Source organism: Etheostoma cragini, chromosome 9 (assembly GCF_013103735.1).
Source record: "Etheostoma cragini isolate CJK2018 chromosome 9, CSU_Ecrag_1.0, whole genome shotgun sequence".
NCBI lineage: Eukaryota > Metazoa > Chordata > Actinopteri > Perciformes > Percidae > Etheostoma > Etheostoma cragini.
The window spans coordinates 17,067,385-17,086,144 of record NC_048415.1 but is presented as its reverse complement, the minus strand read 5'-3'; the positions used below and the strand labels follow the sequence as shown (position 1 = coordinate 17,086,144).

Below are 18,760 nucleotides of genomic sequence, written 5' to 3'. Positions count from 1 at the left end.
TCAAGTATACATATAGTTTTGAATGTATTCAAGTTTTGATCTCTGTTTCTAAGATCTCTGCCACCTTTCTAATGCAAGTGCATAGATATTCCGGTTGTTATCTTCAGAGATGACGAACAGGTCTCTCAAATGTGTTTGCAAACAGATTTATAATGCAGTGATAATGATGCATTGCAAGTGAACCAGATTTAGATTTAGTGAATTTTTAGTTTCCTTGAACTGCGACATTATCAAATGCAACAACTACAAAGCCAAAAGTTGATGATGTTGAGTATGTGTAGTACCTTTTGTGAACAGGTCCTCTGAACTTTGGGTCGAACTTGCGCGGCTCACCTGTAAGACAAGCAAGAGTGTGGTGAGATTACAAAAACAAAATTGACTGACAAAATGCATATACAGAACATAGACAACAAAAGACAAAAGTGTACCGGCTGGTTCACTAACAAAATAAGATAAAAGACTGTCATTAAAAGCTACTTTTCTCCCATCTAGCGTTGAGATCATATATCGCAATCAAAAAAAAAGGAGAGAGAAAGAAAACGAGACTGCAGCGGTCCAGAGGAAAATTAACTAGTTGGGATTTGATGTATGTGTCCAAAGCAGCTCCAATGTTCACTCTTTTTTCTGATGACGCCAGTCTCTTGCTCTTTTCAATATCCGTTTTCTTTTCTGGCCGGAGAAGAAGACTCCTGTTCCTGAAATTTGGATTTTGAGTACATGCGGTTCTCCGCGTTTCCTTCTTCAAACTTGCCGGGGCTGGGAAGCAACAATGCCCGTTAGCAGCAGCTGTGAGTCCGAAATGCGAAAGGCGCAGCCGTATGGCCTGTATGTCCCTTACTGGCTGATGTATTTTAAGATGGCGCATGACTATGGAGAGTCTACCCCAGTTCAAGCGCAAATGTAAATTTCAAGCAAATAGGAATACTTGGAATTAATGGTGGTTGTCAATATTCATAAAAAATGACAAGTTTGTGAAAGGGCAACACAGATTTTGATAATTAACAACTACAAATGTACACAATATAGCTTTAAAGCAAAAGGAAACATACACACAGACACATTTAGTACACACAGAGAATAACACATCTGAACAGTTATGAGCAACATTTCATAACAATGACAGCATACACTCTGCAAGTTAAGTGTACCTGTAAAGTTACCTGCTGTGCTATTCAACTGGCCAAGATAAACTAACTAGGCCATCTCACAGTGTAGGTCTCCGAGCAGGACTGGAATGAAGAGGGATGACGACGCTAAGATAAAGCACTAAAAGCCAAAACAATGTAGCTAACACAGAAATATAATAAATCATTTTAACAACTCCTAAGCCAAACAGCTTATCTGGGTCACAGTGAGGATTCCCCATTTGACCCAGCAGACGAAATACTGAACCACATTTGCAAGCGTCATCAGTTACCTGAGGAGCTAACTCAGACTGTGTGCACGTGTAGGTGTAAGGAAGCACAAGCATTAGCATTCATCACTGGCTGCTTCTTTGGTGCCCAAGCAGTCTCTGACCCAATTGAAACTAGGTATGACGTGTTCCCGAGGACCTATTACTCACCACACATGGAGGGTACTGTCTCCAAGCAGCTGGGGCAGACTACGGAGCAGCATGAGCGGGCCTATCTCCCATCTGCCCGTTACCCAAACTGATCCTGTCGAGAGACGTACATCCAGCCATGCTTCTAAAAGTGTGAGGAATGACTACACTAGACTGCGTAAATACAAATCATGTTTTGAATATACTATAAAATTGAATAACTCCTGAATTTAACAAGCACAAAACCTTTTTATTTGTTATCAGCAAATCAAATGAAAAGACCAAAACCAACAGTGAATGTATAATAATAACAAGCAGAGGTGGGTAAAGTAGCCAAAAATATTAAAAGTACTGTTACTTCAGAATAATATGACTCAAGTAAAAGAAAAAAAGCAGTCATCCAAATAATTACTTGTGCAAGAGTAAAAAAGTGCTTGGTGAAAAACTACTCAAGTACTCAAGTACTGTTGAGTAATGTCTGATTTATTTTTAAGCATTCAATCAGACATAATGTAGCTGTTGTTTTGCACTTTTACTAAAAGGTACACATGCTTTCATTATGAGGCCAGGGGTGTTGCTGCTTGTCTGTGTTGCATTGCTGTCGTTGATTCTGACATTATTGCTTATTATTGGTTTACTACGACTGTAAAGCTAAACTGTCCCGCCGCTGAGATTGAGTATGGTCATGTGACGAGACTGAACAACTACGTTTGATCGGTGAAACAGTCACGTGGTAGATCCTTTAACTGAAGTCTCTCTCTCTGTCAAACTAAAACATTAAAGTGAGGCGTGCGGGGGGGGGGGAGATAAAAACAATGGCGTGTAGAATACCAAAAAGGTAAAAAGAAAAGTAACAAAGTTATTGTAGCCTAATGTAGCGAAGTAAGAGTACAGTTTCTTCTTCCTGAATCTTCTTAAGTTAAAGTAAAAAGTATAGTGATTTAAAACTACCCCTAATATCATAATTTTTTCAAAAACTTACTCAAGTAAATGTAACGGAGTAAATGTAACTCGTTACTACCCACCTCTGATAACAAGCGTGGGCTGTGACTATCATCAATTAAAACCATGTTAAAAAGCTATACTGTTGCATTGGGTTCTATAATCTTTCATCACAATGGTCATGGCCAGTGTAGTTTATTCTTAAACAACTCCACAACAGCCTTTTTGATCTCTGGAGAGTAAGCTCACCCCCCACAAAATTTGGCATGGATGGAAATCAAATGTACCTCATCCTTTCTCTCTTCCTCTCACACATAAAACCAGCACTGACTACTAGGACTGGGCACTGATTTCAATACTTTTAGGCACCGACCTAGTTGCTTCTAAAGTAATGAGTATCAAAAAATGCCTCGTTTTTCAAGACCTAAGGAGTCAATCTTGTCAGCGTCAGTGAGCCAATAAGCCTGCAGGAGCTAACGTAGAAGGAGCCGAAAAATAAATAAAAACAGGTAAAATTGTTTAGGAACCGGTATCAAAGTCACAGAATTGGTATCGATATCACATTTTTACACACATAAAAGTCACATCACATAGTTGACTTTCCGTTTTAATGGATAAAGTGAATATGATGATTTGTTGTAATCACTTTACTGGAATAAAAAGGTGGAAAAAATGCTGCAGAGGTGCGCGGCCTCTGACATATAAAGCAATTGTAAGTCGCTTTGGATAAAAGCGTCAGCTAAATGACAACGTGACTTCAGTTGGGATCATTCATTATGAGACGTTTTGACGTTTGCACATCTATTAAACTGTAGCTTTGGAATCATAATCCTATGTTGCCTGGACTGGACACAATTGCAACAACACACAGTTGAAATATGAGAAACCTTATAATACAACAGAGATATGCAAAAAACAGACAAAAAACTAACTGATTCAGAAGAGAAGGGTCTGGCAGCTGCTTTTCACAAACCGCCAGCTACACATCCCATAGTGACTGAGTGAATTACCACAGATGTCTGGCTATGGAGGAAATCCTTTGGGTAGTAGCAAACAAGGTATCCGAAGACAATATTTCTGCATGGAGATAAGGTAATAAAAAGCCAGGATGTTACATACATTTGCATAGTGTGAAAAAGCAGATGTTCGTGCCTGTCTTTCTCCACTGGGAGTTTTTTTTTTTACCAGCCTCCCTACAGCAAGGTTAGTCTGAAAGATAGAGATGCTAAATTGCTGGGCCAACAGTAGAATAATGTCAGGAAAAGTGACTGAAGAATAATTTTGCTCACCAACCCCATTGTCCTTAAGCTGCAGAGTCAGCAGCAAATACAAAAGGCACTGGACCAGAAATAAACGTCAATCTAGGTGAGTTTATTGTTGTCACATTTCTGTTTCTGTTCATTCTTACAAAGTGTATATTGGAGAGTTGTTATGTTAGAGTTAATTATGTCAGATCAGGCTGTCGGTAGCTCACCTGGTTGAGCGTGCGCCCCATGTATCAGGGCTCAATCCTTACTGCAGCGGACCTGGGTTTAATATCTCTCGTCCCCCTCTTGCTCACCCCTTTCCTGTCTACAGCTGTACTTTCAATTAAAAGGCCAAAAACCAAATAATTATCTTAAAAAAAAAAAAAAAAAGGTTACAGTCAGCTGGCCTCATGACCACATGGGTCTATGTGCAGCTACTAGATCATGAGGAAATTCCTTACAGGCATGTGCAGTGTGATAAAGACCATTTCAACTCTTTGTCATAGCGTTGCTAAGCTTTCTTTTAAGATACTTAATATGAGAGGCTTCATGTCCCTTATTCTTTTTTTCTATTTTACTCTATTTTAGAACCATCTGTTTGGCCGTCATTGAAAGCCACTCACTTGAGCTGTGTTTTAGGTCTAAAAATGGGAGACGTTCTAGTATAAGTGTGTGAATTCCTCAGCCAAGGACACAATGTCACCCGACCAGGTGCTCACTGCAGCATTTGCAGAGCACAAGCACTGAATAGAATAGGATGCTACACTGTATTTCAAGTGATCTACAATGTTGAGAGCTCAAACATGTATGCACAAATGACATATCATACACATAATCCTAGATAATGATACAGTTTCAAAGTCAGCAACTGTGCATTATGTGCTCAAAAAGTGAACTGTGGGGGTTCAATTTCACACGTAACATTCGGACTTGGAGCAAATAATCACTGTCCATCAATAAAAGGGTGAAAAAAACAACTTTGATGGGGCGGGGGCGCAAAGAATTGGCTTTAGCTGTGTGCTTGGCCATCAAGTGGTATTTCAGACTGGACGTACTGCGATGATAGTTCAGTTCACAACAACAAAACACACAGATCACTTTTGTATTGTCATTGGAACCATTTGGCAACTTTTAAAAGTAAACTTTCCATTCAGAATCTTATTTGCATCCATTTTGTCGTCTCGCGCTTGCCATTCACTCAAAACGTAACGTTACTACTCTTGGGGCTTGCAAGCCCAAAGAAGTGTGTGCAGTGTGCCTGTTGTTTTGTTTCCGGTCTAGCTAGATCTGGTGTGGTGTTGTAGTTTTTTCTAATATTACTAGCTGTTGCAACAGCATGTGAAAAAAGTACAGTTTGCTAAGGCAAAAAGAACGTTAATCTCGCGATAAAGAAATTGACGCCATTAAAATGGGTTTGTGTTGAGGCCATAAACAGATTTAACTGACAGCATTAAAAAACATTGTTTCATTGATTCTCTCACGTTGTGGGAATAGTCAAAACATGATGCAGGCCTCCACAGTGTGGGAGCGCTTGTGACACAAACAGGTCAGTCCATATGGTGAGCGCAAGTTGAATCACACTGAGATCTAGGAGAGGCAGTGGTGAGAGGACAGATTGTGGTGCAGTGAGTGTCAGGGAGTAAAGCTCTTTTCAGTCATGTCAGTAGATTATTGATCAGCCTACTGTTTGGATTTGTGGAGCCTGCCAGTGTCCAGCAAGAGGACCAGCGGGCAGCATGTTCCCCCCCGCCAAATTAGCGAAAAATAAGGGCAGTCCTTATGTTGCTCAAAACCCAGAAAACCAAACGGTCAATACAGTATGATGGGAACTCAAAACTACAAACATTTGCAAACTCTCCTATAGGAAAAACCTGTTAAAATATAGGGTGCAGCATGCTTAAATATTCTTGAGGATGGTACTTTGTATTAACTATAGTAATAAAATGTTTGAAAAAAAAAAAAAAAAAAAAAGGCTTTAGCAAGAGATGTTCCAATAGCAACACCAGTATTAAGTCCAGGTATCAGAATCGGTATTGAGAAGAAAAAATGCTGTGGACCATCTCTAGTTACCATCTCTAATACCATTCAGGTGACCGAGCATGCGCTTAGTCAGCAAAGCTAAATTTAGCTGCTGTTCCTTAATCACTACATGAGCTTGACTACTTCCACCAGGGATTTTTTCTCTGTGCCACAAAACAGATTTCAATGAAGGGTTAAAGAGAGTGGTAAAAGATCCTCAGCGATGCCTGGATACCGGCAGACTCAGCATTAGATGACAGCTGTTTAGACTGCACTGCAGTCTGCCAGTGCAGGAGATGAGGGTGGTGGACTGGATGTGTGCTGCTGGCTGTAGTCAGGCTGAAAGAGGGTCCATTGTCAACAACATTTGGAAAAAGCCTGGCAGGCGTGCTAGACTGGGGCAGCTAAAGTCACTGTTAGCTCATATAACTGCTAGTCTCTTCTATAGAAAAATTGTTAGATAATAAATAAACCATTTCCAATGGTCCCAATAAACCAATTCTAGTTTTGCATTTTTCATTAGTTTTAATTTTATTTTGACTTTTTGTTTTCAAATTCAGTTAAGTTTGAATTAGTTTTTAAAGTGGGTTTGCTAGTTTAGTTCAGTTTTTATTTTTTGAAAATGCTTATTTTAGTTTAGTTTTTTTTTGTAATATAAGTTATTAGTCGGGTGATTCAAAAAGGTCAGAAAAAGTATTGTGTAATAATAACTAAACAAAAACAACAAACAATTTTAGAAATATGTATTCAACAATAACACCAGCATCAACATCATCCCAATGTACATATGATGATGAGCACACATATGTAAACAGTCAACACGAGAGTCCAGCATGTGTTTGACTGGTTTTCTGAGCCTGTCCAGATGCCGTGTAAACCTATCAACGGCTACATGTATCGACAGATTCGCTACATATTCATAAACATTTTACTGGCCTTTGCATGTCGCACCTCATTATAAACTGTACTGAACTGAATATCTGAGCACTACATTACTAGAACATTCTACCGCGGGAAAATGTGTTTTAAAAGAAATTAGGATGATCCTTGTCGCGCTGGGTTTGAACCCTCCTCAGCAAAAATAACATCATACAAAAACGCTTCACTATCCACTACACTATTAATAATCACATTGAGGTCCAACATTACTTTATTTTTTCTCAGTAGTAGGCCTTGAATCACTTTATCGGAGTATTCCAAAACAACAAGTTACCTTGATATAGGCTTAAAAACATAACTATATTGTGCACTATAACGTTCTGCTACACCTCTGCGCTATCCGTGTGCAAGGATTTGTCATAAATTCTACCAGATAGCACACGGATTCGGAAAGAATGGGTCTGAAACAACAGGTTACCCTGGGCTAGAAACGCATAAACTCAAGGCTATATAGGTATATTGAAGTGTGACATGCAAAGGCCAGTAAAATGTTCATGAATATTGGTAGTATATATGCAAGTCATAAAAAAAAAAAAAAAATTCGTGAACAGGGTAAATCGAGATTGCTGATCAGGATCAGCCAAAAGCTATGGTTATCTTTGCTCCCAAACCCCATTTGCATTCACAGCTAGTTTGCCATAGCAACACAATCTATGGATCAACTTACAGTGGAGAGGACCTAACAACCATAAACTGGGTCTGTGCCTCACATACACATTTTGTGACGAAATTCCTTCTTCCAAGAGAGGTTTAATACAAGTTCTTAAAAAAGATTGAAAGGCACTGTGACAATGCCTCAATTTAAAGTCTGTGCTTCCTTTCAGAATGATTCTGGAGTATGTGCTGAGATTGACTGCTGAGAATCAACTTCAGAGTGCCTGTGCAGGGAGAGAGTCAGATGTGACAACCCAGAATGGAGTGATAAAGCTTCAGGGGAAAGTCAAACTGCAGTTCAACGCCTTGTATTTCACATTTTGGGAAGAGACTAAATTGCACACTTTATCTCCTGCAGCTCACTTTATCATAAGGGTAGACTGCTCAGGGATTATGTGCACATTTATTGAGTGACACATATATATATATTTGTACTTTATGTGGCAAATATCAATGCAGATACTGTGAGAGCAAAGCTAGCCAGTGAATGCAATGACAGCAGCCTAGAGTTAATATAGAAATCTTTAAATCCAAGACAAGAATCAAAAGCACATAAATTGTCAAATATAAAATGGGTAGTAATGCTAATTATACAGTACAGTACATCACAACCTCCAAGTAAAACTTTCTTCACTTTCTCTATCCTGATTCCAGAGCCCCCCTTCCTTCCCATCAATATGGGCAGACACAGGCACCAGTGTGCCCAGGCTGCGCTGTCCAACACAGGCTTCTTTCATACCGTGGTCAGGCAAACAGCTCGAACACTGCAGGTGCTCTACACAGGCTGGGTCAGAGGGTCTTTTTGGAAAGGACTTTTTTGTTGTTTACACTCTGCTGATTCATAAACATTTCCAAGACCTGGAGAGAGTGGGGTGCCGTGAGATTGCCCTTCTGTCAAATCTATGTTGGGCTCAGATCCAGCTACAAACTAACTAAAAAGAAAAAATAGAAATGTTAAAAATTCAGCATAATGATGTTGCTCAGTAGGGTAGGCACAGCCTGTGAGTCTGAATGCTGTATACAGTATGCTCATTCATATTTGATGAAAGCACTGGCTTCTGCCAATCCAGAGAGGAAAGCAACATCAGTAACATGGCTTTGGGGCTTTGGGTTTTCCCTTTTTTATTTGGAAATTAGCATTGTTCAGGTTTCTCCTGCAATACTAGTTTTGGGCACAGTAATAAATAGGGCTGAGTTTTGTTCAATTTTTATTATAAACTGTGACTTTGACACCAGTTCCTCTTCCTTACCGGTAGAGTTTACCCTGCCTGCCTTCACGACGCGTAATGTAAGACAGACAATTTCCAGCATTGTTAGATCTTGTTAGAAGCATGCTGCATGCTTATTGGCTCACTGACACTGATGAGATTAACCCCCTAGGTATTAAAATTGGGAACTGAAGGACGAGGCACACGTGAGCAATGATGGAGATACATGGAGAGGCGTGATTGGGAGGAATGGCCTCCCTCATCTAAGCCAGAGTGGTTGGCTGTTGTTGGACTCATGTGCTAGTCATGGATTGTCTATAACGAACATGTTCAAACATAGGGAGGCTCGTAAGAGTACCTGGTACTACAGCACCCTAGGCCGAAAGTCACTGATCAATTTTATTATCGTTTCATCTGATCTGAGGCCGTATGTTTTGGACACTCGGGTGAAGAGAGGGGTGGAGCTGTCAACTGATCAAAATCTGGTGGTGAGTCGGGTCAGGGGGTGGCGGAAGACTCTGGTCAGACCTGGTAAGCCCGGGCGAGTAGTGCGGGTAAATGGGAATGTTTGGAGGAGGCCCAGGTCCGACAGACATTCAACTCACACCTCCGGCGGAGCTTTTCATGCATCCCTTTGGAAGATGGGGGCGTTGAACCTAAGTGGACAATGTTCAAAGTTTCCCTTGCTAAAGCTGCGGTGGAGAGCTAGGGTCTTAGGAGCCTCAAGGGGCGGTAACCCACGAACACCCTGGTGGACAACGGTGGTTAGGGAAGCCGTCCGACTGAAGGAGTTTTGTGGTATCCCGGAGGGATCCAGAAACAGTTACAAGGTACCGAAGGGCTGGACGGGCTGCAGCCTCTGCCATGAAAGAGGAACAACACCGGGTGTGGGAGAAGTTCGCAGAAGACATGGAAAAGGACTTTTGGTGAGCACCAAGGTGCTTCTGGAAAAACGTTCACCACCTCAGGAGGGGGAAGCACTCACTGGATTGGTTTGCAGACGAGTGTGAAGCGGCTGGAATGAAGATCAGAACCTTTAAATCTGAGGCCATGGTTCTGAGCAGAAAACCAATGGAGTGCCTACTACATGAAGGAAATAAGTCCTTACCCCAAGTGAGGTGAAGGAGTTCAAATACCTTGGGGTCTTGTTTGCTAGTGAGGGGACAATGGAGCTGGAGATTGGTTGGAGAATCGGCGGAGCAGGTGCGGTATTACATTCAATTTATTGCACCGTCATGACAAAAAGAGAGCTGAGCCAGAAGACAAAGCTTTCAATCTACCAGTCAAATTTTTGTTCCTACTCTCACCTATGGTCAAGAACAAGATCCAGGGTACAAATGGCCATAATGGGTTTACTAAGGAGGGTGGTGTGAGGAGGTGTTCTCGGCACGTCCAGCTTGGAGGAGGCCTCGGGGAAGACCCAGGGATTATCTCCAACCTGGCCTTGGAACGCCTCAGGATCCCCCATTTGGAGTTGGTTAATGTAGCTCGGGAAAGGGAAGTTTGGGTTCCCCTGATAGAGCTGCTGCCCCCGCCACCCGATACCGGGTAAGCTAATGAATATGATTGGATGGATGAATGAATGGAGACAATTTCAGATACTCTACATGTAAATGTATACATTTTGGTACCCAGCTCTACTAACAAAGCTGCTTAGGTGTATCACTGACATAAAGATAAAAGGGGTCAGTAATTTTGTGATAGGATAAAATTCTAGGCAGAGGTCACAGGATTGTCTGTAGGACAGAGATTCACTGTTGTTTGAATTAGAATAAAAAGACACATACACACTGAGAGGGTCATGGGAGGCAGACATTGACTGGCAAGGTTTCCCTTGAGTCCGGCGACACACTCACGTCTCACTAACTCTAACTCACATAAAAAAAAGACAGAAACACATTAAGAATTGGGAACCGTATTATGATCACTGAAGTCTCCGACACTGCCCAGAAAAAAAGTGCATTTGGAGCCCCCTCTGAAACAATCAAAGCAGTTAAAAGGCTCCAGATGGCTCCCCTTCTTCATTCTATTAAAAATGTTGAAAGATAATACACACAAACACTCTCCATGTAGCACCCTCACTCTTTTTCTCTCACTCTTCTTCTATCAACCTTCTGTATCAAAAAATATCTTTCCTGCCTTGCTCTCAATTCCCCCCCCTGCCCCCTCAGACAACAGTACAACCTTTAAAGTGCTCGTCTCCTTATTGAGACAGACAAAAACAGCCATCCATCTCTGGTTTAAGTTTACTTTGCAGAGCCCCTTGGGGTCCTTACAACTATTAGCAGATGCTCGAGGACTGAGTACATTGGCTTAGGTAGCCCATTGGGCTAAATCCCATCAGTGCACGAACAGTGTTTACTGTGTATATTTTCGGAGGGGAGCAAAGACACAGTGCTTGCTGACATTCCCTCAAATGCCAAGTATGGTGGTATCAGGGTTGGGATTTGACCCCCAAGAGGGGAGTTAGCATCCGAGTGTGTCAGATGCTGACAGCTAGCCTGCTGCTCCAAGTGAACAAGTGGCAGTATTGTGGCTTAGGCTTTGTGACCTTGGTAACTTCTGTAGGAGCCTCTGGGCATGTCAGTGACAGCCATGTGTTCCTGTGAAATGAGGCTCGCTACTGCTACTGTAGATGAGTGACAGGCTCAACTGGCTTTGGCCTGGATTTACAAAGGTTTAAACATAAGAGGATATCCCACAGCTTTATATCCAAATATGCAATTAGTCCCTCCAGGATTTTGCGATTGCGCCAATTCGACCAATCACCGCAACGTTTTCGCAAATTTGACCAATAACCACTTTCCCGCGACTTCAACCATTCCCAGTAGTCCTACGTGCCAGACTTTGTATCAGTCTGTGACTATGAGAGCCAATGACCAAGCAGGAGTGAGAAAGTCACACGTACGTTGCCAGATTCATTACCTTGTGTAATGAGACGTGTACGACTCGAACATCTCACATTTACCAACAAAGCGTACAGCGAAAGAGCATGCAAAACATGTCAGACCGTCCTGTCAGCATATTAATGTACGCTCTAATGATTTTTTACTCTGATGTCGCTGAAGCGGCTGTTGTTTCAATCCTGTCGGCTCTCTGCAGCAGGTGGGGATGTTTCCCCGCAACTGACACACACACACACACACACACACACACACACACACACACACAAAGACACGGTGGATGCAGGAAAAAAATGGAGATGAGACCAACAGGATGACCTAAATTGAGGACAGCTACGCATGTTATTGTAAGTGCAATGACAAGTTAAAGTCTAATAAGTGCTTTATCAAACTGTATGAATGTGTGTCCCAGGCCAGGTTAGGAAATTAACTAACAATGTAAAGATCAACAAGCCTCTGACAGACATGTTCAAATATAATTTCATTTTTTGTCTTAAATCCACAAGCCATTTTCATATTATACCAATATGTGCTGCATCCTGAGCATTTTTGGTAAAAATACTAGGAAATTCCGAAAGCAGTTTTATTCTCCCCCAAAAAAGTTTCATTTTTATTTTTAAAGAACTATACAAAAAAAACGTTCACCTTTCTCTGTCTCCCGCAACTTCATTGCAAAAAACATAAAAAAAATTTTTTTATTGCATTTGTTTTTGCAAAAGCTCCCGCAACATCAGGCATTTTGGGCCGCAACATTCTAAAAAAAGTCAGAGAAATCCTAGAGGGACTGTGCAATACACCCACTGAGGTAAAGTAACACATTTATACACACCTACATATGTACGCATCTCCACACTGATAGAAATGCACAAACAATATCCTTAAGTCTCATACTCAGTATTCAAGACTTGCCTTGAAACTTCCACAATTCCTTTTTTATTATACAACTTTCTGAAAACCAAGACAGAACAAGGCAGATTGCTCCATTAGTATCACAAAAGTATGTACAAAATAATCTGCACTATGAACAACTGTTCTGTACTGTACTGTTCATGATCTTTGAGCAGATTTAGGAAAAGAAGATTTTGAGGACTCTGTACTGGACAAAAAGACTAATGGCCATGTATTTCTTGCCATGTACTGTATGCTACGACAAATCCACATCTTGCTTTACACATCAAAGTTTAATGTTGGGCAGGATGCAACAGAGCCCATATTCCTAATGGTAGGACAGATGAATCTTTGCTATTGCATTTTATGGTGAATGAGTTCACTATCACAATAATTGCATATTTTCTAAACTCTATGCACTTTGCACTGACAAAAAGCTAATTCACAGTTGAAGGTCACATGGAAGTAACACTTTCACACAAATTAAATGTAGGTCCACAAAGTTAATCGATCGCCAACTGTGGCTTTATACAGACTAATCTCATGAAATGGCATTTGTGTGACAGGCTAATTTGTTAGCCATTACTGGCGTATTATCAAGACGCACTTTTTAGAGTGTTTTTAGGTGTTGTTACCTACTTTTGCTATTCAATTTAATTTTTACGTCACTTACTTACACCGCAATATTGTTTCTTGTACTATGGCAGCCGCACTTTACAAATACCTTTATTTGACGCCGGCAATAGCGTGTGAATTAACGCCGTAGCGAGTAGTATGACGGGGTGAACATCCGCATAGTAAGATTGGTTGGGGTGGTAGATGGGTAAAACACAGGACTTTCACCCAGGAGACCAGGGATCGTGCCCCATGTGTCACGTTTCCAAAACTCAACCCTCACTTTCTTCTTTTACAAAAGCCAACCCTGTTCTTCTTCCTAAACCCAACCCGCATGTCACGTTTCCTAAACTCAAAATTCACTTTCTTCTCGTGATAACGTGCCAATTGGCGTGTATGTTTACGACCGCTGTAAAGAGCATAGACATACAAGTGGATAGCTCAAATAGCGAACAGATAACACGCCACTGGGCTTAACAAAGTCTGTGTGTATGTTTATACAAAGTCATGATGTCAAGTTGCTTTATATGAGTGCATATGTGTGTGTCACAGCACATCACAGAATCTTGATTCTTTGATTACTAGAAAATGGCAAGAAATGTTAATGTTAAGGTAATTTAATAATAGTAATAATTATGTCAAAAGGTTTTACAAATCAGATTTCATAAAACAAGTGATATGGGCGAGCCAATGTCTGGATTTGGTCATTTTGACATAAATTTTTCTGTCTGTATTATCAAACAGGCAATCTTATGAACCTCTGCCTTTCAGCAATCAGCAGCACACACTCAGATCAGCGTTAAATACACCAAAGGCCTAATATGTCTAAGCAAACCTACAAGGTGCAATGCAAGGCCATCACCTGTGCAAAAAACATGTCTCTTGTGGCAACATCATGTCTCTTTTGTTCTTAAGATAATAATAATAATTAATTTGTTTATTCATGCAATTAATTTAGCACATTGAATTATCAAAAGTAATTTCAAGTCTTGCGGTGCACCTGAGACGTGGCTGAATGTGAACGGCCTATGAACGTAGCTTTATCTTGTGCTTCAGAAATCCCTGTCAATGTCAGTAAACCTTGTAGCCATAAACAAACAAGACTATATTTGTACGTCAGATTAGATATTTAAAGTCCCCTTGCTGTCGCCCAGAAGCCCGTTCACAGCTAAATGTCCCATTTTCACAGACTTGAACAACATCCAGTGCTGTGCAGAAGGAAATCTGAAATTATTTACTGACTCACCCTATCATTAGTGGGAATAATATACTTTAAACTTCCAGGCACTGACATAACTATCTCTTGGGAAAAGACACAAATTAGTAGCAAAAAAACACAACAGTGGTCAAATTAATGAGCAGTTATGCTATAAAGCCTGATCAAATGTGTAGAAGCACTACGGAGTGAGCATTGGTCCTTTTTGAGACAACTATTTGCAGAGGACAGTGACACTTAAAAGCCCACAATAACACTTAGTTCTGGGTGCAAAATGGGCCATTTGAGCCACAACCTTCTCTGATTGCAATTTCGCAGGAGGCTGTGAAGGTTTAATTCTAAACCTAGGCTCCTATACTTCTGTCAAGACTCTGCATTGACTCAGTATAAAAATGCAGCGTTTAGGAAAGCCGTTCATGCGAGAAATTTGTTAATTAACAGTGTGCCCGGCTCAACACTTCACGTGGTGAATGGAAATCATATTTAAATTGTTACTTACAAACCTGTCAAAGAATGATAATGAGCTATTTGTCTATTTTTCCTACTGACTGAACATTTTAGCAGTAAGCCCACTAAACACTTGCTGCATAGTTAGAAGCGTTAATACTAGCCAGTAGAGTGCACTGCAATGCTGGATGTACAGCAAGCGGAGAACTGCAGAACGTGAATGATGGGATGTTCGACCACCAGCTGCAAACAGGGCTCACTTTGAGTGCTCAGGTGTTTTTTGCTGCTTTTTATGAGGGCACATGCAATTTATGTTCATAAAAAGTAAAATCCAACTGCATATTATTGCTGCTATTATTGCAACTTTCAAGAACAGGAGTCTTCTTCTTCGCCCAGAAAAAGAAAACAGATATTGAGAAGAGCAAGAGACTTGCGTCGTCAGGAAAAAAAGAGTGAACTCTGGAACTACTCTGGATGCATACACCAAATCCCAATTAGTTAGTTATTCTCAGGACCGCTTCAGTCTCTTTTTCTTTCTCTCTCCTTTCCGTCAGGTGGCGCACGTGCCCGCTCGTGGTGTGAACCACGCGTCCACGCCACTCGCTGACATGCACCCCAACAACCACGGCTGATAGATGGATTTTTGTACACTTTCGCTTTTTGAAGCTTTAAACTGTGTGGCGAGAGAGAGTTGATTGCGATATATAATCTTAACGCTAGATGGGAGTAATTCTTATACAATATAGCTTTAATGTGGAATGGCATCATGGCAGTCCCTCATCCTGCCTTATCTACCTCTGCTTCAGTTAGGGATTTTGCTACATTTCCCAGAAATATCTAACTTTCAAGTGAGTAGGAGGGTTTCCTGTTGAGGAAAAACAGTGAGAGCACTAGCACTTCTTCCACAAATCATGCCTTATGGCTGTTGTTTTTAAACAAACTGGTGTCCCTGCTTTTTCTATTTCTTCTTGTTTGACATCTGAGGGTAGCAAGTCCAGAAAGAAATCCTTATTCTTTGATTCTGCAGAACATCAGAATTAACTGACACACAGCCCTGCTGTTGGACAAGATCTATCAAACTAGCTGAACTGTAAATAAACGATTTAGTGGACGGAATCCTCCACTTTGTATTTTGGAATAAGAGAGATAAACCATTAAAGAACACCAGAAATAGTGGGTACACTAAAAGCAGCAACAAATGGGATATTCGTTACTATGCACTCCATATTTAGACCACATTTGAATAAATGCAGTGAGTGAAACATTAGCGGCCGAGGTTATTTGACAACACTACCAGGCCGAGTATGCTGATGTGAAATGTGTCTTGTTGTTCTCTGTTATGAAACCTGGTCTGAATTGCTCTTTTGCCAAGCTAGCTGACGAAAGCACGAGGGAGCCAATAACATAAAGCAGCTGACCTAAACACAGGGAGGCCCCAAAACTCCATCCCATGCTCCACTAGCTATTTGGTAAGGTGCTGTTAAACTAAATTGTATTCCTTAATTAAACTGTCTCAATATAATCTATGCAATTCTCTGGAGAGTAACACTCAAGTTAAAGCATTACTAATAATACAGGTATAGTCAGTACATATTAGCGTCTGTAAAGATGCACACACTGTATGTTAACTGATAGTATATTATATAGTATATAATAATATAGATACACAGACTCTATTTTGTGTTTCACCCCCTATCTTCCCTAAGCGGTTTACTTACAACACTGTACATACTAGTGTCAGGTTTATTTTGATATGGTTTGAAGGGACCGGTGGTAAACTGCATGTCTGCCGAGAGCACTGAGAATCAACTACACATGACAGGTTGCAGTCGTGATTGCCAGAGTGCTGTGGTCATGAGGTCTGAGGGACACATGGGGTCAGCATGTTGGAAAGACACAGTAGCTTGCCCCCACCCCCATCAATAGCCACCACGAGCAGTCCTGACAAAAGCCTGTGTCACTCTAAAACTGTACTGCTTCTGTATCTGTAAGGATCAAGCCGCCCTTACAGTCATTTTTGTTATTATTATTATTATTATTATTACATACAACGAACTTGGACAGAGTTAGATGATCTGACACATTTGTAATTGAAAATGATGCGGAAGGCTCTGCTGGCACTAATAAGTATGACATGAGAAAGTTAATACTTACATTGTTAACAAAGCACTAAATATTTATTTTCTAATGATTAAATGGAAGATTACTAAATATAGAGGGCATATCTTTTAGCTGGGGAAGTATTAATACGGGCAACCAACCTAAAAAAAAAGCCACCGGTATGGTAAATATCAAAAGTGTAAGTGACTCTTTGTGTCAAGAGGAAAGACACTGTGTAGCATCTGGTGGGGATATAGGATTACATTGCTTTGATAAACAACATGATTACTAAGACAGTCTAATGGACTGAAAATCTGCCCATGTAGTGAATATATCCATATGGAGCAGCAAAAATGCCACTTAGAGATCCTTTGTTATCAAAACCATAAACAAAGAACATCTTCATTAATAACTACATGGACAGTTGTTACAATGTTGTAATTATCCTTAATGTGGGGTAAGTGGAGATAAGACTTGTTTTTGTTAACAGTCTCCTACACTTTAACACATGTAAGAAATACAAGGCAAAACATGACATCAAAGAAAATAACCATGGTTAAGGGTAATTTTGAGCCACGCAACCTTTAATTTGCCAACTGACTAAATGTGGGCCATAAAGATAACGGTTCCTGAAAACTACCTAACTACAAGGGGCCAGAGATTAGCTAAAACGATTAGTCTATTAGCTAATCGATTAACAGAAAATGAATCGAGATCATTTTTAAAACATGAAAAAAATTCGTTAGCCTACTTTTTAAAACGTCATTGTAACCGTTTAAAACGTTTTTCTACCGTTACATGCAGCTATTCAATATCTGATCGAATAATTGTTAAGTTTTTTTAAGATAAATGCCCTAATTCCAGTTTTTCAATGTTGAGGAAAGCTGCTTTCTTTGTCTGAAACTGAATATGAACAAAACAAAGAAATCTGGTGGCATCATCCTTAGGAACTGAATTTAAGGGATTCTGATAGTTTATAGCTAGTGATTCTGACAAACGATGAATCTATCAATCCAGAAAAGAATCTTTAATCGATAATGAAGATGATGTTAACGTCATATTCTTTTGTCATACCATCACAGAGGGAAGTATATACATCTGGGTTTACAACAAAGACGAAGTGACAAGTGGAGAAGGAAAGTTGTAATGCCTATTGTGAGGACTTAACGTATAGCTACGCCAGGTAAACACAAAGGGAAAAAATATCACATCACTTCGTTGACACAAAAAGACGGTAGCTAGGCTAACGCTACTTATTCAAACGTAAATGGCCGTTTAAAACATAATTCTACCGTTACGTTAACCGTTGCTGCGCATTTGCTGTAAACCGTTAAAAAAAACTGAATTTAGCAACTGACCATGTAGCTAAAGCAAGCTAATGTCCCTGTAAATTACAGCAGGGGGTTAAACATCATTCGGGCTAAATAACCCACCGTTATATCATGTTGGCAAAACGTTAACGTTACACAGTGCAGAGAAAAGATATGTTGGCGTTTACAACAAAGACGAACCGACTCACCATAGTAAGAGGAGGGGGTGTCCGTGTTCCTAGCCATGGCACTTAGTAGGACAAATGCTACAAAATGTCTTGGTTTTGGAGACCGCATATGAGACTCAAGGTGGACCGCAGTTTATTTTAGTCTCTTTCAGCGGTCCCGTCGAGAATTAAACCTAAACACAACAGAAACCTGGAGATGTCTTGTGTGCTTGGTGGATGCTTTGGCCACGCAGCTGAGCGTCAGTCGTGTTTACAGCGCGACGTCATTAATTATTCCAAACTGTCTTAAAGGGGACGTACACCTAGGACGGTGCTGTTAAATTCACGTTCCCTTTGTTACGATGCGTTTTCTAAAACACATCGTTGTCGTGCAGTTTGTCTGCTGACACGAACACGTGTAGGATTAATATCAACGACGCTGCGGAACAGTGGGATTAGTAGACTGCCCGTCAGCAAGAAAAGTGGGGATCCAGGTTGCTTTTTTTGTTGTTGATTACTAATACAGCCAAAATTGTAGGTAGTGGGAGGCAGTGCCATTTCT

General features: G+C 40.6%; 1 protein-coding gene across 5 annotated transcripts in view; it reads right to left on the bottom strand.

Moving 5' to 3' along the window:
- Positions 1-18,504, bottom strand: part of slc44a5b (solute carrier family 44 member 5b) — a 36,010-nt gene extending 17,506 nt beyond the window's left edge. For all 5 annotated transcript variants that reach the window (XM_034881411.1, XM_034881413.1, XM_034881410.1 and 2 more), the window contains exons 1-2: positions 18,241-18,504; positions 285-333 (exon numbers count right to left, since the gene is read on the bottom strand). In XM_034881411.1, the coding sequence (XP_034737302.1) occupies positions 285-333; positions 18,241-18,328 (137 nt within the window). In that variant the 5' untranslated portion in view covers positions 18,329-18,504. The remainder of the gene's footprint in view (positions 1-284; positions 334-18,240) is intronic.
- Positions 18,505-18,760: the final 256 nt, after the last annotated feature.